At 50.9% G+C, this 18844-nt stretch overlaps 1 protein-coding gene across 2 annotated transcripts; it reads right to left on the bottom strand.

The window, feature by feature from the left end:
• Window positions 1–6133: 6133 nt before the first annotated feature.
• On the bottom strand, window positions 6134–8596 carry HELT (helt bHLH transcription factor). Of its 2 annotated transcripts, none has more exons than XM_032172448.2 (4): window positions 8132–8596; window positions 7594–7698; window positions 7245–7341; window positions 6134–6816 (listed from the first exon to the last, which is right to left on the bottom strand). In XM_032172448.2, the coding sequence occupies exons 1-4, from the start codon at window positions 8156–8158 to the stop codon at window positions 6317–6319; spliced, it is 729 nt and encodes a 242-aa protein (XP_032028339.1). In that variant the 5' UTR covers window positions 8159–8596; the 3' UTR covers window positions 6134–6316. The 2 variants fall into 2 exon arrangements, with proteins under 2 accessions (XP_032028339.1, XP_032028341.1); XM_032172450.2 differs by having other exon boundaries at window positions 6134–6813.
• Between the last annotated feature and the right edge of the window lie 10248 nt (window positions 8597–18844).

Raw genomic sequence — 18844 nt, 5'->3', positions numbered from 1 at the left:
CTAATTTACATTCCCAGCAACAGTATAAAAGTGTTCCTATTTCTCCACAGCATCTATTGTTTCTTGCCTTTTTAATAATCGCCATTCTGACTGGCATGAGATGGTATCTCATTGTGATTTTGATTTGCATTTCTGTAATGATCAGTGATGATGAGCATTTTTTTCATATGTCTGTTGGCTGCATAGATGTCTTCTTTTGAGAAGTGTCTGTTCATATCCTTTGCCCACTTTTTGATGGGGTTTTTTTCATGTAAATGTGTTTAAGTTCCTTGTAAATTCTGGACATTAGACCTTTGTCAGATTGATAGATTGCAAAAATTTTCTCCCATTTTGTAGGTTGCCTGTTCACTCTGATGATAGTTTCTTTTGCTGTGCCTGAGCTCTTTAGTTTAATTAGGTCCTGTTTGTCAATTTTGGCTTTTGTTGCCATTGCTTTTGGTGTTTTCATCATGAAGTCTTTGCCCATGCCTATGTCCTGAATGGTATTTCCTAGGTTTTCTTCTAGGGTTTTTATGGTTTTGGGTTTTACAGTTAAGTCTTTAATCCATCTTGAGATAATTTTTGTATAAGGTGTAGGGAAGGGATCCTGTTTCAGTTTTCTGCATATGGCTAGCCAGTTTTCCCAGCATCACTTACTGAATAGGAGATCCTTTCCCCATTGCTAGTGTTTGTCAGGTTTGTCGAAGATCATATGGTTGTAGATGTGTGGTGTTATTTCTGAGGTCTCTGTTCTGTTCCATTGGTCTATATATCTGCTTTGGTGCCAGTACCCAGACTTTCATAATGATAGTTTCTTATCTCCCATGTGAGCCAGAAGTAAGTTGGGTCCATCGAGCTCTAACCTAGCAATTCTATTCATTGGGGAGCTCTTTCCTTCATGCACACCCTTGTGTACACAAGCATACACCCTGCACACACGTATGTGGCACTCCTGGGCCTGCACCGTGCATGCACACAGGCATGTATGTGTATCTCCATTCCTAGCTGCACACAGATAAGCACCCAGGTTCTGGGTTTTTAGGATAGCCAATAGCCATTTTTTCTTCCTACTGTTCCCAGAACCCTTTGATATATAGATGTAGGTGTCAGGCGGAGATAAAAATGTCTGTTTTGCAACTGACAGGAGGATGTGATGTCAGTTTACAGGGACAGTGGGCTTGCAACATTTCACCTTAGAATTAAGCTTATCCAGGTCGGGCGCGGTGGCTCATGCCTCTAATCCCAGCACTTTAGGAGGCCGAGGTGGGCGGATCACAAGGTCAGGAGATCGAGACCATCCTGGCTAACACCGTGAAACTCCGTCTCTACTAAAAAAATGCAAAAAAATAGCTGGGCTTGGTGGTGGGCGCCTGTAATCTCAGCTACTTGGGAGGCTGATGCAGGAGAATAGCGTGAACCTGGGAGGCGGAGCTCGCAGTGAGCTGAGATCATGCCACTGCACTCCAGCCTGGGCAACAGAGCGAGTCTCAAAATAAATAAATAAGTAAATAAAAATAAAAGAATTAAGCTTATCCATCACAAGCACAGGAAGAGCTAGACATCTTCCAACCAGCCAGCTAGACATGCTTGCTTGCTTTCTGTGGGCAGGCTGACACCAAAGAGAAAGGGGCTGAGTGCAGCATGCCTGGGTCCTGCTTCCAAACACTCCAATCAGATCACTGGGGAATATGAAAGGAATGCTGAGAGGTGCTGAGTGTTACTCTAGTAATGTCCCTCCACATGGAGCCAGCAGCAGTGGGAAATCAAAGTCCCTCTCAACCACACCTGTAAGTATACACGGCCACACGTGTACATGGACCAGTTCTCTCACCAGGCCCTGGGTGTTGGGGAGTCAGACCTCAGGAGCCAAACACCCAGAAAACCAGGGAGAAGGAGAGCTGAAGGCCAAGCAAGAAAGGGAGGGGAGTTTGGGGACAGAGTCCAGGGAGCTGGGGGCTGCAGCAGGGCTGGAACCTGCATCTGGGGTTGACTCCTCAGGCTGACTGTGAACTCAGGAGTGGAGCAGTAGGTGATGAATGGGATAGGCAAAAGGAAAAAATGGAATGGAAAACATTAATGGGAAACGGGGGAGATGCTGAGAAGAACATTGAGGTGCTACCAAAATTGCATTTAAGGAACATTGAATTAGTTTGTGTCCTTCATGGTCCAAAAAAAATTTGCAATGGCCAAGATTTGTACATGAATAGCATTACACTGTAGGGAGTGTGTGGCTGTGGATACAAGAGCTGTCGTGCAACAACACGAGGCCAAATTTCTGTATATAAAAGATTGTTAAGGGATAGCATTCCAGATTTACTAGAGGGGTTCTGACGACCAATCATAGCTTGAAGCAGGGCGCACAGCTCCAAGGTTGATCACGGGATGAATTAGAAACCCTTATCCTGACTTGTCCTAAATGAAGACAATTGTCTGTTCCAGAGCAAGACTTGGGAGTTTAAAAAGCCCTGAGATTAAAGACTTTTTTCGTGATTTGCCTGGGCATTTTGTTTTTAGTTTGAGCTAGCCCTACATATCTAACTCTTTGGAAGGCAGAGGTAGATTAAAAATAGCTTATTATAATAGCTAACATATACTGAACATCCCCTATGGGCCAGGCACTGTCTGCGGTGCTTTGATGTCCCAACTCACTGAATCCTCATAGCAACTCTAGGGAGTATGCCCTTTTGATAGCTTTGTGTTATGGATGATGAAAGAGACCCCGAGAGGCTGAACAACTTGTCCAAAGTCACACAGCTAGTAGACAGCAGAGCTGGAATGCAAATCCAGGCTGGCTGACTCCAGAAGCTACACTCTGCATCATAAATGGAGCAGAAAGGAGGGTGGAAGCTGACTTGGCCCAACCTGGAGCTTTTCCATGTGAAGGGAGCAGAACTCCATCAAGCTAGTTTTGAATCCAAATTCTACAGTTGTGTTCTGCATTTAGCTGGACCTGCAGGGAGAGTTCACTGCTTTACCCAAGCAGGCCAGGCATGGTCTCCTGCTGCCAGACCACAAGGGAGAATGTCCAGGCAAAGGCAAGACTGTTGCTCGTTCTGACAATCCTCAGAATGCGTGTGGAGTGCTCCATGGATTTCTGGGTGGATGTACAATTACTTGCTAGTCTCTGATGACACAGGGTGGCGACTGAGGATAGGGAGGACCTGACGCAGAACTCCAAGAGCTCAGCACTGAGGCAGTTCATTCAGCCATTCCCCAAGTATTTATCAAACTCTTCCTCACGCCCATGTGGCCTTTCTTTTCTTCTTGTTACTCTATGCAGACACCCACTACCAGCTTCCCAGAAGTCCATGCCTCTGTGGGCTCAGGCACTTCCCATGGCAGCTCCTCCACCTTCCTTTCCTGGTATCCAGCGGCCCGGACTGGAGGGGCTCTCACTGACACACGGGGCTGTCTTTGTTCAACAACGCTTGGAAGCACAAATGAGCTCTGTATTACCGCCCTTTCGGCAGGGGCGGCTGGAGTGCCTGGAAGCGACTAGTTCCAGCCCTGCTGGGCCACAGGGACCGACCCCAAGCACCAGCCATCAGCTTTGTTCCTTGAGCTTCTGGAGAAAACCTTTGATTTCATGGGGATGATTATTTTTATTCTTGCCCACTCAAGGATGAAGCCCAAGAAACAAGAGGTTGCCCCTTTCAGAGGCATCACAATGGGTTACCTCCAGCCAAACCCACTGTTTTTTGTTACTTCTAGGTTTGGTTGGGCCTCTCTTGGAAACCATTACTATACAACTTACTTAAAGAAAGTGGAGGGATTGGGCATAAGAGACTCAGACAGAGGGAGACAGGAGAGGGGCTATAGCTGGGAAGCTGGAGGTATTGTATTGTCAGAGACAGTGCAAGAAGAACACATTCATGTCACAAACAGATTTGAATCCATTCCATTTTGTAGTGACATTTTTAATCTTTTGCAAAGTCAAACTATTCCAAGATTGACTTTTAGCCAAGCCTGGAGAATTGGGACTTTGGGTGAAGGTTTCAGAAAAAGACACAAAACATACACACGTACACACACATGGGGCGGGGAGGGGGGAGAGAGAGAGAGAAAGGGGCAAGGAGAGAAAGCGGAGGGAGACTTTTATCCTAAAGTCATTGTAAATCTAAAGCAGGGTTTTATCCTCCACAGTTAAATGAGAAAGGAAAAAAATCAAGAATACCAACATTTGAGGTACAAAGACTGTCATGGACCAGTGGAAGTTTGCAAAATTATATGTAAATGACGGCAGTTTTTACTGTGGTGGCCCTGTGCATTCCCAAAGCTAATCCCAAAGAGAAAATCTACTTAGCAAAAGAAAGTTTTGTCTAATTTGGTTAACAGTCGAGAAGTGACAAAAATGCTGAATATATTAATAATTTATATTTCCAGGGTAACACTATATCTTTAATGCTTCACTGCCGAAGGGAATTCAGATTGGCTTAATGCTCAGAGAAAAAAACCCTGAAAGGCCTTCTTCATATTCTGTATCCAGCGCTGATGAAAATGGGTGTAAGACATGTGTTCAAATAATAGGCACCACCCATTCTCCCCATTTCTGCATAATTTGTTTTTATCCCATATTGCTCAATGTATATTCGTTATCCGGGAGGGCCGCCTGGTCTCACTCTCACTTCTATGCTCCAGCTCTATCACTTCATAGAAAGGAGAGAGCTCACATTTTATAGACAAGTTATTTCAAGAACCTCTCACATGCAAGACCTTTTCTAAAGTTTAAGATTTTCTCCTGGCGAAACATATACGTGTAAGTTTCACTTTATGGGCAATGTAATGAGGGCTTCTTTTTTTTTTTTTTTTTTTTGCCTGTCTGTGCATAATGAAGTTTGATGGTTTACAAATTGCAGGTCATCCCATTCCATGACCTCAGCAAACAGTCTAGGTCATAGCTTTCTTAAACCCTGTCCAGAGAAAATAGAATAAGTTAATTTACCTCCTCCAGCGGATCTGAGAGAAGACAAGTCACCACAGTTCAGCGAAATGGCCTCTGGAAACAAAGAGGAAAACGTCCTACCTAATTTCGAATTATTTATTTAAAAGGCATTAAAGTTAATGAGGCACAGAAGTTCAAAGAAAAATTTAAATACCCAGAAACACAAATTTAGCCAGTTGGATACATTGTTTATTTTACCTATTTACATAAAACAACGGGGAGCCCTATTTTGCCCTTTGAGTCTTAGAGAAACAGGACTTTAGCTTGCCGTTTTGATGCATCGCTATTTTGTGGGTAGGGCACACATGTCCTGGAACTGAAAATCACAATCCCCTAAAAGACCATTAGCCAAGTGTCTCCTGGATTCCAAGCTTTCCTCACCACGTTGTGGGTGGGGCGAGATAAAAAAGAAAAAAATCTCACTGGAGAAAGAATAAGAAGGACTTTTCTCTCCAAGCCTGAGAACTTAAACGGAGAGCCCAGGGTCTCCATCCTGCACCAGTGGCCGAATGGTAGAGGATGGCGGGTAGGGAACAATCCCCTAAGTGGTGGGGAAGGGGTGTCTCCCAACCCGGCAGGTGCCGACCTCCCGCCGAGACGCCCAGAGTCCCCGAAGCTGGCCTGCTCTGTGCGCAAAAGGCAACGCCAGCTTCTCGGAAGCCTCTGGCTCTGAGTAGTTATCATCAACGATGTTGTTTCTAATCCGCAACTCAGAACTGTACTTTGTTCCGGTATTTTTTAGAGGATTTTTAGTTCTGTAAACTCAGCCAGGCGCCCCGCTGGCCCGGGTTTCGCCACATTCCAGACCCGCGGGCGTGCGGTGCGCGCGCGTCGGGCACTTGGCTCCGGGTAGGAAGGGCGCCGGGGTCGCAGCTGGCAACAGTCCGCCTAAGTCAGTTTGGGGCAGGTCCTTCAATTTGCATTTTCCTGAGAGCCAAGGGCAGTGTTCTTCGCCTCCCCTGTTTCTCTGAGGCTAATGCTTAAGAGGCGCGCGGGGCGGGTGCAGGGAGCCGCGAATCTCGCCCTTAAGCGACGCCTAGAATATCTGTCTGAACCTCCATTTAACGTCCTCCTCTGTCAGACTCCGCAGCGAGCCCCTCAGTAACCCAAGTTACTGAGGTCTTTTACCTTGAACCCTGTCAGCCTTGCGCCCTGGGCACCGCGGAGGGAATGGGTTGCGAATGAGCAGAAGGTAGTAAATAAATCCCTCTCTTTGGGTCTTTATCAGAAAACGTTTATTACCAGGGGGAGATCCTTCAGAAGACTCATTCGCTCTTTGCCTCCCCCCGCCCAGTTTTTTTGGGGTACAATATTTACACAATATGTGTACAATATATACAGCATTTCTCCTAAACAGCGCCCAAAGCGCGGAGAAATCTGGCGGGCGAGTGGGCGTCAGAGCACCGGGGGGTGCTGGGGCGTGTGCAGGTTAAGGGCGTTGGGGTGCGCGTGGCCGATCAGGTTGAGGTAATGCCGGTCCAGGCCCTGCACCGGCGTCAGGAACGGGCTGTGCTGCTGCGCTGGGCTCGCAAGAGGCACTGGCGCGCTGGGCAGGTAGGGCAGCGCGGGGCTGCGGGCCGCGCCAGGCGGCCATGGGAAAGGCCCGGCACCAGAGCCCTGCGGGAACACAGCGGCTTCGCCCGGGCTGTGGCCGGCGAATTCGGGCCCCCCAGGGTGCAGCTGATAGGAGAAATCCGGCTCCGGGAGCGAACCCAGCGGCGGAAAGGCTGGCTCCGCGCCCAGGCGGGCCTTGGACTGCAAGAAGGCGAGGATGCGCGCGTACTTGGTGTCCTTGGTCTCCATCCGCTCCACCGTGGTGAGGTAATGCACTAGGTTCTTCATGCATTCGTGGTAGCCATAGTGGAAGTAGTTTGCAAACTCCGCTAGAAGTTCTGCTGGAGGAACGAGAAAGCCCATAGGACGGACACATCCTGAGCGCCCCTTCGCTACGCGAGCCCAAAGCGGGTGCAGGGCACCTCCCACCACATTTTCTGGCCAAAGTTCCCATTTGAGGCCCGCCCTCTCCTCTGCGCAGTCTTAGAGACTGGCAAGGCACGCGCAAACGCCCCCTTTCCCTGAGAGCCTGACCCCACCCACCCCACCCAGGAGGAGGCGATGGAACCAGCCTCCCTGGAAACCAGCTCTCCCTCGCCGCCTTGCTGTTGCCGGGCCGGGAGAGGCGACTTCGCAGGACCCCTGCCCTCCCGGAGAGTGGAGCTTAGTAGAGCTCTCGGGAACGCTCAGTCACTACCCTCCCAGCCCCAGGGTCTGTGGGTGGCGCAGGCGCCTGGCCCAGGAGTCCCATCCCCTAACCTGTGCCCACCTTTTTCCCTTCCCCGGGGAAAATCAGCGGAGTGCAGTGCTCTCAGGTACTGAACGGTCATCTCGAGGATCTCCGCCTTCTCCAGCTTCCCGGAACTCTGCAAAAGGAGGAAGGGCCCCTCGCAGCGGCCCAGCGCCTGCTGGGCGGGCACTGTGGCGCTGGAGAGGACCAGCGAGCGGACGCGGCTGCGGATGTGCGCCAGAGCCTCCTGAGGTTCGCCCTGCGCTCAGGCCCCCCCGGGAGGGGCCCGCAAGTGAGGTCCTCTGTGTCCGCAGGCTCGGGCGTCTCCGCAGAGTGGCCGCAGAGGCCTCCCAACGCCTGGCACCCGGCTCCAGGCCGCCAACGTTACCTGCTTCGCCAGGGCCATGGGCACTGTCTTGCCCAGCTCGTTCAAGCAGCGGTTGATCCTGTCCCTCCTCCGCTTTTCTATCACTTTATGAGAAACGGGGGTTCTCTGCGAACAGAGGGTTGTACGTTTAGGATGGCTTTGCCCGGGAAGTCGTCAAAGGCGCGGCTCTAGCAGCTGCATGCAAACCGCCTCTCCAGCCGCGCACACTGCTCAGATTCGCCCTAGGAAGGGATTCCTGGCCCCCCACGCTCGGGCCGGTTGAGCTCTGCCCTCTGACGCCCGCGCTGGCGCGCTCCCCTTCCAGCCACCCTACCCAGGCCTTTGCGGAGGTGGCCACCAGCCTCCGGGCATGGACTTCTCCCTGGTTGAGCACCCTCCTCTCTCTATCCCACCCCCCTTCCCAAACCACTCGAGATTCCTCCACACTCAAAGTCCCGTGCGGGCACTTCCCTGCCATCGGTCCACCCAAGTGGCGGGTCGGTGAGTCAGACGCCTCCACCGCCAAGGCGCAAGTGCCATTTGGGCTCAGCCGACTCACTTTGCGTTCGTTGAGCTTGTCTGACATCCTGGTCAGTACGCGCCCTCGGGAGAGGCGGTGGCGCGGGGCACCCGTCCACTTTTCCGCCTCGTGTGCCTTCTCGAGTGTCCCAGGTAGACTGCAGCCTCCCAACTGCGAGGGCTGCCTTATAAAGCGGTCATCTAGGGCTCCAAGTGCATTCACGAGTTGAATTATTCCATAGGATTAGGGGAGCTGCGTTTGGAGGATGTATGCATTCAAGATCAGTTTTAAAGAAGTTAAGAAAAAAAAAAATTAGCAGCCGAGGGGGGCGAGCTGGGGGCAGATCAGCTTTGTTAATCCACGTGGCCCTTCAAAGGACACGTGATCGGCCCAGGAATAACATTTGCATGGCAACAGCTCGGGCGGGAAAAGGAGGCGGTAAACTGGGGCCGGCGGGCGAGCGAGCGCCTGCAGCAGTCGCGGGCGCGGAGCGCAGGGGCGCAGCGGCCGCGGGCACCGGGGGGCGAGGACCCTCACAAAACAGTGTCGCCTCTTTTAGTCCCACCGCTGAGTCTCACACGATCGCCTGTTTACAAATCCCAGCAAGCCCGCCGTCCCAGCACCGAGTGCGTTTTAAAGCCTGTCCAGAGTCATTAAAGTAATTAAGTAAGCCTTTAATAGGCTGTTCCGCCGGGTTCAAGGGAGAGCTCTTGGAGACGGAGGCGCCCCGTTTGTTCCCAGGCTTTTCTCACACGACTTGGTGACACGTCCTTCTCCCCCCTTTTTGTTTACACCGCTTTATTTGTCCGGACATCCCGGCAGGTGTGGGGCTGCGGCTGGCACACGAGGCTCCCGCCTCGCCTCGCCTCGCCCCTCCCGCCGCTGTTTGGCACGCGACGCTCCCCCCTACTCCCTGACCACGTCGCTGGCTTTCTTTTCTCCCCCCCTCCGGCTCCCTCTTCGCGGGGGGAAGAGGCTCAATTTGTAGCCTATTATCCTATACGGAAAATGTCCATTGAAAAGTATGAATAGTTTCATTGGGCTAAATTTTAATAATGCCAGAGGGTGGGGGAGGAGAGACTGGCGGGCGTGTGTGTGTGTGTTTGTGTGTGAAGGGGCGGGTGGGAGGATTGGGGGGCAACACGGAGAAGAGTGGGCCGAGAAGAAAAGGGGGAATGCAGCTGGCCCAGGCAAGCATTATGCAACGTCACCTGCGAGAGGGGGCGCCTACAGACCCCTATTCATTTGCCTAATTTTGGTCAATTTAACAAACTTCAGGAGAAATTATTGTGGCTTTGTCAGGGAGGGTGAAGCCTTCTGATCGAATTAACAGCATGTTTTGATCCGGTAAATGTCATTAGAAAGGGAGAAACAATCGCGCTTAGAGGGCTCTGAGTAATGCGCCCAAGTGGAGACGCCAAAGCGCACGGCTCACAAAGGGAGCAAGTAGCTGCCACAGGGAACTTTTGTACCCGCCCATCGCCCAAGTTTTGACACAAAAAGGCATTATTTCATACTTGAATACGTTTAATCCAACGATTGTCTATTTTCTGCAAACATATTTTCACAGCATTGTTAACTTTTTATGTCTCCCTTTCGCGGGCGTCTTTTCTTAACGTTTGGGGGCGGGAGAGCGCAGACACTTTGGGCATCAATATTTGTCACTGAAAAGGGCCCCGTGAAGTTTGGGAAGTTGATCTCTTTTTTATGGTTTTAGAAAGCGAAAATATCGGGGGAAGGAGGAGGGAGGGAAGGCACGAACAGAAACGAGGGAGGAAATTTGCTGGACGGGCCCAAGGGGAAGGAGGGGGGCGGCGGCGGCTGGGAACTCTCTTGGCCGCCTGCGCCTCTGAGGGCAGCCTGGCCCCGCGGCCGGAGGCCTCCTGCCCCAGGACGGGCCTCGCTCACACTTGCTGCCTCGGATCCTATACTCTGGGGGCTCTGAGCTTGTGGGGTGTGGGTGGGGGGTGAGCTTTCTTGCAGATTGAAACGATAAAAATGGTTTTTGTTTTATGGCCCTTTCTAGAGCCACCGAACTCTCACCTCTCTAATCTTCTCCATCTGGGAACATCTGAGACCGCTTCTCAGCTTTTTCTTCTTTTCTGCCTGCCCCCGACCCTGCCTAAATTCTCTCTACTCTGCAGCGAAATGGCAGGGCCCAGCGTCCCCCTTGGGGTCGTTAGACCTTGGCAGGGGTGGGTAGGCGGCCCTCCTCTCGCTGGTGGGACCTGGGAGCCTCAGGGCGCAGAGCCAGGCCTGGGGTGCCAGGCCTCGGGGAAGCCATCGGCCCACCTGCTGCGGCCTGGGAGGTGTGAGGGCTCAGTCTGCACCTCGCACACCCTAGGGTGTCCCTCTCGGTCCTGCCTCCAGTCTCCTCACGACGTTTCTTCTCTGCCTCACGCCAGAATGGACAGGATCCGCACCCTCCCAGGTTGCTCTGCCAGCCGCGAGTGCCCTCTCAGGGGTTGTCGATTTCGGGATATTCACTCGCACACAAAGGGATTAAACACGAACCCTTATCATCCAAATTAACTAACGTGAATGGGTAAAAGGGAGCGCGCACACTTCGCACTCCCACTCCCATTTTTAAGCCAGCGGCCCGGGCGTTGATCCTCTTACTGCCGGTGTTAACCGCCAGCTGCAGGCACCTTCCACGGGCCACATTTCATTCCATGCACACTGTTCAATTTCCCGGGTTTGGTCTCGGCGCTGGGCTCAAGGCTTGTCCAGGGCTAAAAGTACTCGCGTGCGGGTGAGGGGGCAAGCGAAGGCCGGTGAGTGGAGACTTGGGCGCAGGTGCGCAGCCTCGCCCGGTCCTTCCGCGGCTGCAGCACTACCTGCGAAACCTGGAATGCCCTCCGCTTCGGGACAGGGAAGGAAGTGTTTCCTTTCTCCCTTCTGGGTCCGAAGGCCTGGGTCACACACGCTGCCCCAGAGTGGGGCGCCTCACAGCTGTCTTCTCTTTGCTCCTCCTCAGGGTGATGATCAGGAGTTCCCTGATCCTGACCTAGTTTCCACGCAAAGTAAGAGCAGAGTAGGGAAGAGCCGAGGTTCGCCGGAGCCAGCCAGCCTGTTCAGATCCCAGCCCCACCGCCCACCAACTGGGTGAGACTTGAGGCATCGTCCTGAATCTACTGTCCCTCAGTTTCCTCATCTGTAAAATGGAAATAATGTGTCTACTATGTTACCGGGTGGTCACTCCAGTGAAATAAGTAAATACAGAATAGGCACCTAAAAGAAGACTGGATCGTGCAGTTAGTGGTTTTATTTTGCCTGCAAATCTCTCCTGCGGTGGCTCTTCTGTGTTTTACAGGGTAGCGTGGAGTTTGCACTGTTAGATGGTTTTTCCACTCATTTCATTTTTTGCCCTCATCCCGGAGAAAGCTCTAGACTCCCTGAAAAAGCCACAGTAATTCCTCCTGAAGTTTGTTTAATTGACCAAAATCAGGCAAATGAATGGGGGCCTTTGGGCACCCAGGTGACAGCACATAGTGCTACTGGCCAGCTGTGTACTCCCAGTGTGTGTGAGGCTGAAAGGGACACTAAGCACAGGACCCCCTCAGCATCATAGCCGTTCTCAAGGGATGCAAATATTAGAATCAAAATCAAAAGAAAGCTAGGAAGCAAGACTGCCTGGAAATTAGACAGTGCTTATTAAATATTACTCTGCGTTCAGCCTCCTGGCATCTAAAGACCTCTACTGGAAACACAGCAATCACAAGCCGACTGTGTTTATTATCATTATTTTTAATACTATTTCTTTGGCCCCATAGGTTTGACATGCAGATTGCAAACACTGAAAGATGGCTTATTTTGTGTTTGCTTCCAGTTTTTAGAAACTGAGGTTTTGTGGGCTTGGGGGCAGGGGACGGATGGAAAGAAAAGAATACAGTAACTTTAGACAAATTGCACTAAGACAAAGAATTCCAGGTAATTTCAAATCCCTCCCTCCACCCCTGCCTCCAATGCACAAGTTGACTTTCTAGACACATTAACAGGACTGGAGATTTCATCCAACGTGAGGAGCCCTGGCTGAGAGCGGGAGAACACCAGCATGGCTGGCCCTACTGACTTCTGAGGCGCTGGGAAGATGAGGCCTGGAGGGAGCCCAACTCCTGGGCTCTGTTATGAAGCGAGCGGGATCTCAGGCTGCTCCTTCTGGAAAGGCCCACGAGAGCATGGCTCCAGCACCCCACTTCACGCTCGAGGGCCCTGAGGCATCACGAGGAGACTGGGATGCCCAATGGCAGCGGCTGCCGGAAGTCTCCCATTTAGCATTTGTTGATTTGCTGTGTGAACCCCTCCAGGGCTGAGGAGGAGGGCTGGCTTCCTCCTGTCACTGGGAAGGAGGATCTGGTCAGATTCCTGTGATTAGGGCTGGCAGCCCTTCTGTGGGACACCTGCTGCCGGTGGCGTGTGTGATCATTGTCAGGAGGCATCGGCCGTGTCTATCCCCCTTTACCCCTTTTTCTACCTCTCATGAGTCCCAGGGGTAATGGCACATGCTGAGCACCCACAGTGAGCCCAAGCTGGCAATTCCAAGTAGAAAGGGACTTGGTCCTGCCTATTACGAATGTGGGCTTGAAGAAAGAAGAAAGTATTCATACCGATGGTCCCGGTACAGCAGTCTCCACACAGCAGTCACTCCCAATGTCCGTCGCAGCAGCCGTGGGTGGCATTGGCTATCCTGTTGGGCTGGCAGCTTCTCTGGAGTTTCCTTGCTCAGCACCGCTAATTCCTCTGCTCTCTCTGGTCATCTGTAGTATTCTCAACCCAACAGTGACGCCACCAGGAAGAATCTGCCAGGAGATGCTTGTTGGTGCAGTCAGGTGGCAGTGAGAGGGGTCCTGGGGAGCACTTCAATCTCTCTAACCACAAAGACACGCATTGAAGGTGTCTGCTGCTAGCTGAACCTCAGACCTGAAAGGAACCCAGAGACATGAGAAACCTGTATCCAATGCGAGGTGATTTCCCAGGGCTTTCATTTTTAGCCCCTTTGTTCTTGTCTCTGAAGCAGCTTAGTTCTTTGCTTTCCAGGGCTCTTTTTAGGTTTAGTACCTGGCAGTGAAGGTAGCAGCAGTGAAGCCACAGTCGCTCATCAGCACCACAACCTATCAAATGATTCATGTACTTTCACCTTCTCTACCCTTTGGAAGAAGTATTGGAAACATTACACACACACCACTAGAATCTCATGCCTCCAGAAGTTGGGTTTGTTCTAAGTAAAAACTAAGTGCTCTAATTCTTTGCTACTGGAAACGTGGTCCTCAGAACAGCAGAATCTCACCACCCAGGAGCTCCTTAGAAATGCAGAATCATAGGCCTCTCCCCCGACCTCGCTGAATCAGAACCTGCATTTGCACGACACTCCCAGTTGGTGTGTGCACCGCAGAGTTTGAGAAGCACTGCTGTAGCTGAAGCTGGAAGGCACCGGGCTACCTGATGAGCAAATCCCAGGTGGGAATGGCCGCCCCAGGACAGTGGGGAGCAGAGGTGAAGGGAACTTTCAGGTTGACCTAACTGGAATTAACTGCACGGATGAAAAATCTTCCTGTGAAGCGCTCCTTGTTCAAACAGTGGTATTTCCATAGGGTATTTCCAGCACTTCCACCTACTCCTATATGCAACAATCTATTTCTTTCATGTCTCTCCAGACTTTGAAAGTAGTAGATGCTCAAAATGGTTGTTTTGTTGTTTTTTGTTTTAGAGACAGGGTCTTGCTCTGTCGCCCAGGCTGGAGTGCAGTGGTGAGATCATAGCTTACTGCAGTCTTGAACCCTTGGGCTGAAGCAACCCTCCTGCCTCAGCCTCCTGAGTAGCTAGGACCATAAATGCATGCCACTGTGCTGGCTAATTTTTATTTTTTTTTTGTTTTTTGTATGGACAGGGTCTGATCTCAAACTCCTGGCCTCAAGCAATCCTCCCACCTCAGGTTCCCAAAGTGCTGGGATTACAGTCCCGAACCATCTTGCCTGGCCTCAATATAGTTTTGCTGAATGAACGAAAACTGGGATGGGGACTTCAAGAATTATTTTGGTATCAATTTTGGAGCAAATTCTGTAGGCAATCTTTCACCTGATCATATTTTACAATTTATTTTTGGACTCTTTTTTGAGATGGAGTTTTATTATTGTTGCCCAGGCTGGAGTGCATTGGCATGATCTTGGCTCACTGCAATCTCTGCATCCTGGGTTCAAGCGATTCTCCTGCCTCAGCCTCTTGAGTAGCTGGGATTACAGGCACAAACCATCAAGCGTAGGTAATTTTTGTATTTTTAGTAGAGATGGGGTTTCACCATGTTGGCCACGCTGGTCTCAAACTCCTGACCTCAGGTGATCCACCCGACTCGGCCTCCCAAAGTGCTGGGATTACAGGTGTGAGCCACTACGCCTGGCCTATTTTTGGACTTTAAAAGGCACTCGGGGCCAAACAGTGGCCTGCACCTGTAATCCTAGCTCTTTGGGAGGCTGAGGCAGGAGGAGGGCTTGAGCCCAGGAGCTTGAGACCAGCCTGGGCAACATAGTGAGACCCTGTTTGTATAAAAAATTTAAAAATTAGCCTGGCATGGTGGTGGTGCATGCCTGTAGTCCTAGCTACTCAGGAGGCTGAGGTGAGGGGATCACTTGAGCCCAGGAATTGGAGGCTGCAATGAGCCAGGATTGCACCACTGCACAAAGTGAGACTCTGTCTCTAAAAACATAAAAGCAGTAAGTGGACGGAGCATATATATAAGGATTGAGAAAGAATACTTCGAGAGAGGCGGTAGAATAGCTGAAGGTGTTGCTTTCCATATTTTGATGTTAACATCACTTAGAAAGCGTGTTGCAGGTGCCATTAATTGTGTTCATTATGGGCTTTGATTATTCTCAGCCATTGCCTTTTTTCTTTGGGCTGACAGTTACAATTTCTTGACTGTGTTAACTGGAGCAACCATCCAGAAGTCATCGCCCTGCAGAGCTCTGGCTGACTGTGTTAAGGGGCATTCTTTTATGGCTCTCGGGGAGGTGAAGTCAGCACTTCACAGAAAGATTTCATCTACTTTCTGGGGCTCATTTTCACAGAAAACTGAGGTACATGTTGCTGAAAATAAATTATTGTAAACTGCATCAAATGTGGGGAATCTGGGGACAAGGTTCAAGTTTAGGAGAAATGTAGATTGCAGTTACACGAATAAGGGGTTCCGTTTTATGGGCAGGAGTCAAGCTGCAGGCATTGGACACGCCACCAGCCAGTGCCAGCAGGGGGCTGCTCCACGGCTTGCTCTGGGAATGCCGCCCCTCCTCTGTGGCACTCTGAGATTGCTGCTGCTGTCATTCATTCCCCTCCAGAATTCAGTGTTTACTGTGCACCAGGCACTGGGCTGGGTGGCCTTGGAGCCACTGGGAGCAAACGTGGAGCTTTCTGCACTTACAGATCCCCACGTGTGGGCAGAAGAGCCATTCTAAGGAGATAGCCTTTGAGGGGGATCCCTACACCTAAGCAGGCCAATGTGCCTCGTTTGTTTGTCCACCAGCCTCAAATTGCACCCCCTGCTTACAGTTTCAGTTCACTTCATTTTTTTACATGAATCTAACCAATTCGAGATTTGAGGAGTTACAAATCCCCTCCTTTAAAAACTGAGTTGGCTCTGGGAGCAGGAAGGAGCACCCAGTAGGGTGAACTGACATAATGAGATTGGTTCCTCCCTGACACCAAACTGATGAACGCCGATGGGAAACAAGTTTTGATTGGGATGAAGGTAGGTTTGGAAGATCTGGCTTCCTACAGCTGCTCTAACAGATGAGCACAGACTTGGTGGCTTCAAGCAACAGAAATGTATCCCTCGCAGTCTGGAAGTTTGAAGTGTCTGGAACCTGCGGCCTGGGCTGGAGTCAGGGTGTCAGCAGGGCCACCTCCCTTTGGGGGCTGAGAGGAGAATTCATTTCTTGCGTCTTCGGCATCCTGGCTGTGGGCATGCATTGGCTTGTGGCCACGTCGCCCCATTCCCTGCCTCTGGCACGGCCTTCTCGTCTTCTGTGCCTCAAACCTCTTTCTACCTCCCTCTTGGAAGAATGCTTCGGTCTGCATTTAGAACCCACCAGGATAATCTCTCCATTTCAGGATCCCGAACTTCATATCCACAAAGTCCTTTTTTGCCATGTAGGGTGACATTCTCCAGTTTCAGGAATTAGGACCTGGATGCCTTTGGGGGTGTCCTTATTTAGCCTCCTGTGCTGGGGGAAGTGCCATAGTAGAAGCTGAGATAGCATTTGTGCCCTGAGACCCTGAGGCCACCAGAAAGGGCAGAGCATGGATAAGAGGAAGGGGAGGAGTGAGGTGAAAGGAAAACATGTTTTGTTTCAAAACTTGAGCAGAGCTATCCATCTCCTCTTCCTCTTCTCCTTTCTCCCTTCCGCATCTCGTTCTTTGTCCCTTCTCATCTCTCTTACATCACAGGACCCCTTGCTCCCCAGTCTCAGAATTGCTGCTGCTGTAAGATACTTATGCTGCATTATGAGTTAGATTGTCTTTAGTGCACTAACCTACGGCCCTCATTGCCGTTTACATACATGCACACACGCATGCACAATGACTCTGTCTCACAGCTAGCCCGCTCATCCAGATCCAGTCTTTCCCCACCCTCCTTCCATATCTCCTCTTTTTCTAATTGCCGCTGGGCTTTTGAACATGTCGTGCTTATGCTGGCCAGGACCTGGGATGGAGAGATCTGGATATACATGAATACACTGAAAGGTCATGATATACATGATACACTGAATGGTCTCCGGCAAGTTGCTGAGCCTGTTTCTGCAACCGTAAAGCAGCGATGACGGCACCCACCTCCTAGGCTTGCTGAGATGACTTAATGCAGCGGTGTCTGTGAAGTACCTGGTATCACACCTGGACCAGGAGGGGCACGGGGGCTGAGATGCTCATGCGTTGATCTGGGTGTGCACCTGCTAAATCCTGGAACGGTGCTGGATCCCATATTACCTTGGGGGCAGAATGCAGTCACTGCTTTTCAGGAGTTTATGGAGTGAGGCAGACACAGGAAGGGAACTTAGTATAAGCTGGCAAGAGGTGGGTGATGATGGAAAGATCCAGGGAAGGCTTCCTGGCGTAGGTGTTTCATGAACTGAGTCCTGAAGAAGTAAAGTATTAGTTTCCTAGAGCTGCTGTAACAAATCACCACAAACCTGGAGACTGAAAACAATGCAGATGTATTTCCCCTCACAGTTTCGGAGGCCACAAGTCAAAAATTGAGGAAGGCCGGGCGCGGTGGCTCACGCCTGGAATCCCAGCACTTTGAAAGGCCAAGGCAGGCAGATCACGAGGTCAGGAGATCGAAACCATCTTGGCGAACACGGTGAAACCCCGTCTCTTCTAAAAATACAAAAAATTAGCCAGGTGCAGTGGCGGATGCCTGTAATCCCAGCTACTCAGGAGGCTGAGGCAGGAGAATGGTGTGAACCCGGGAGGCAGAGCTTGCAGTGAGCCAAGATAGCGCAACTGCCGTCCGGCCTGGGCGAAAGAGAGAGACTCTGTCTCAAAAAAAAAAAAAAAACAACAACAACAACAAAAAAACTGAGGCAGTGGCACAGCCGCGCTTCCTCTGAGGGCTTTAGGGGAGGTTTTGCTCCTTGCCTTCTCCAGCTTCTGGTGGCTCCTGGGGCTCTGCAGTTTGCAGCAGCATGACTCCCGTTCCACCTCCATCCTCACTCACCTTCTCCCTTTTGCATGCACGCGTTCTCTTCTCCTATCAGGCCCTTGCTGTTGGATTTATACTGCCTGGATAAGCCAGGATGATCTCTTCTTGAGATCCATAATTTAATTACATCTGTAAAGACCCTTTTCCCAAATCAACTCACATTCTCAGGTTCCAGGTGGACACATCTTTGCAGCGGGGGGAGGCCGGAAACCATCCGAGCCCCTACAGTGAGTAAGAGGGTACCACACAGAGACAGGCAGAAAGGGTGCTTTCAGGACAGGGTTTGGCATGAGGAAGGGCACAGGGGCATGAATCAGCTCTTTGATCTTGGGAAACCACATGCCGTCTTACTAGAACCGTGAGGGAGAGTGTGGTAGAAAGTGAATGAGGAGTCAGGTCAGCGGGCAGGGATTGGAGGGGGGTGGACTTGGCACTAAGGATTTTAACTTCTTTGTGCCACAGTGTTTCAGGTAAAGACCATGAGGTTCTGAATCAGGGTTAGGGATGGGCTGAGCATGTTGGAGAGAGAAAATCGGAAGAACCGGGGGAAGGATTAAACATGGTGGGAGAAGAATAGGAAAGATGATTGCTGGATTTCCGGTCTGGGAATGGACTAGGTGGTGACTCCGTTGATTGATATTGGCAATAAGGAGGAAGAGAAAGCCATTTTCAGGGGTGGGTATGTATATGTGGACAGGGAGTGTAGGAGAAGATGAGTCATTTAATTTTGGATATATTGATTCTAAAGTTCAAATGGACACCCCATTAATGGATGCCTGGAAGACAGCTGAGATGTAAAACTGAAGGTCAGGGATAACAGTGTCAGCTGCAGGACTGGCAGAGCATGACAGTGGATGAAATCACTTAAAAAGAGCTCAAAGGAGCCAGGTGTGGTGGCTCACGCCTGTAATCCCAGCACTTTGGGAGGCCAAGGCAGGAGGATCGCTTGAGCCTAAGCATTCGAGACAAGCGTGGGTAACATAGCAAGATCCCATCTTTACAAAAAAGTTTAGAATTAACTGGCCATGGTGGTGTGCATCTGTGGTCCCAGCTGCTTGAAGGCT

The sequence above is a fragment of the Hylobates moloch genome, unplaced genomic scaffold, assembly GCF_009828535.3.
Source record: "Hylobates moloch isolate HMO894 unplaced genomic scaffold, HMol_V3 SCAFFOLD_3, whole genome shotgun sequence".
Lineage (NCBI taxonomy): Eukaryota > Metazoa > Chordata > Mammalia > Primates > Hylobatidae > Hylobates > Hylobates moloch.
Note: the sequence above shows the minus strand (reverse complement) of the source record. Positions and strands in the feature narration are given on the sequence as shown.

Coding starts and splice junctions, on each gene's coding strand:
- HELT (XM_032172448.2), bottom strand. CDS start 8,158: ATGTCAGACAAGCTCAACGAACGCAAA. Junction 7,342..7,593: donor CCATGGCCCTGGCGAAGCAG/GTAACGTTGGCG, acceptor CTCCTTTTGCAG/AGTTCCGGGAAGCTGGAGAA. Junction 6,817..7,244: donor TCCCCGGGGAAGGGAAAAAG/GTGGGCACAGGT, acceptor TCGTTCCTCCAG/CAGAACTTCTAGCGGAGTTT.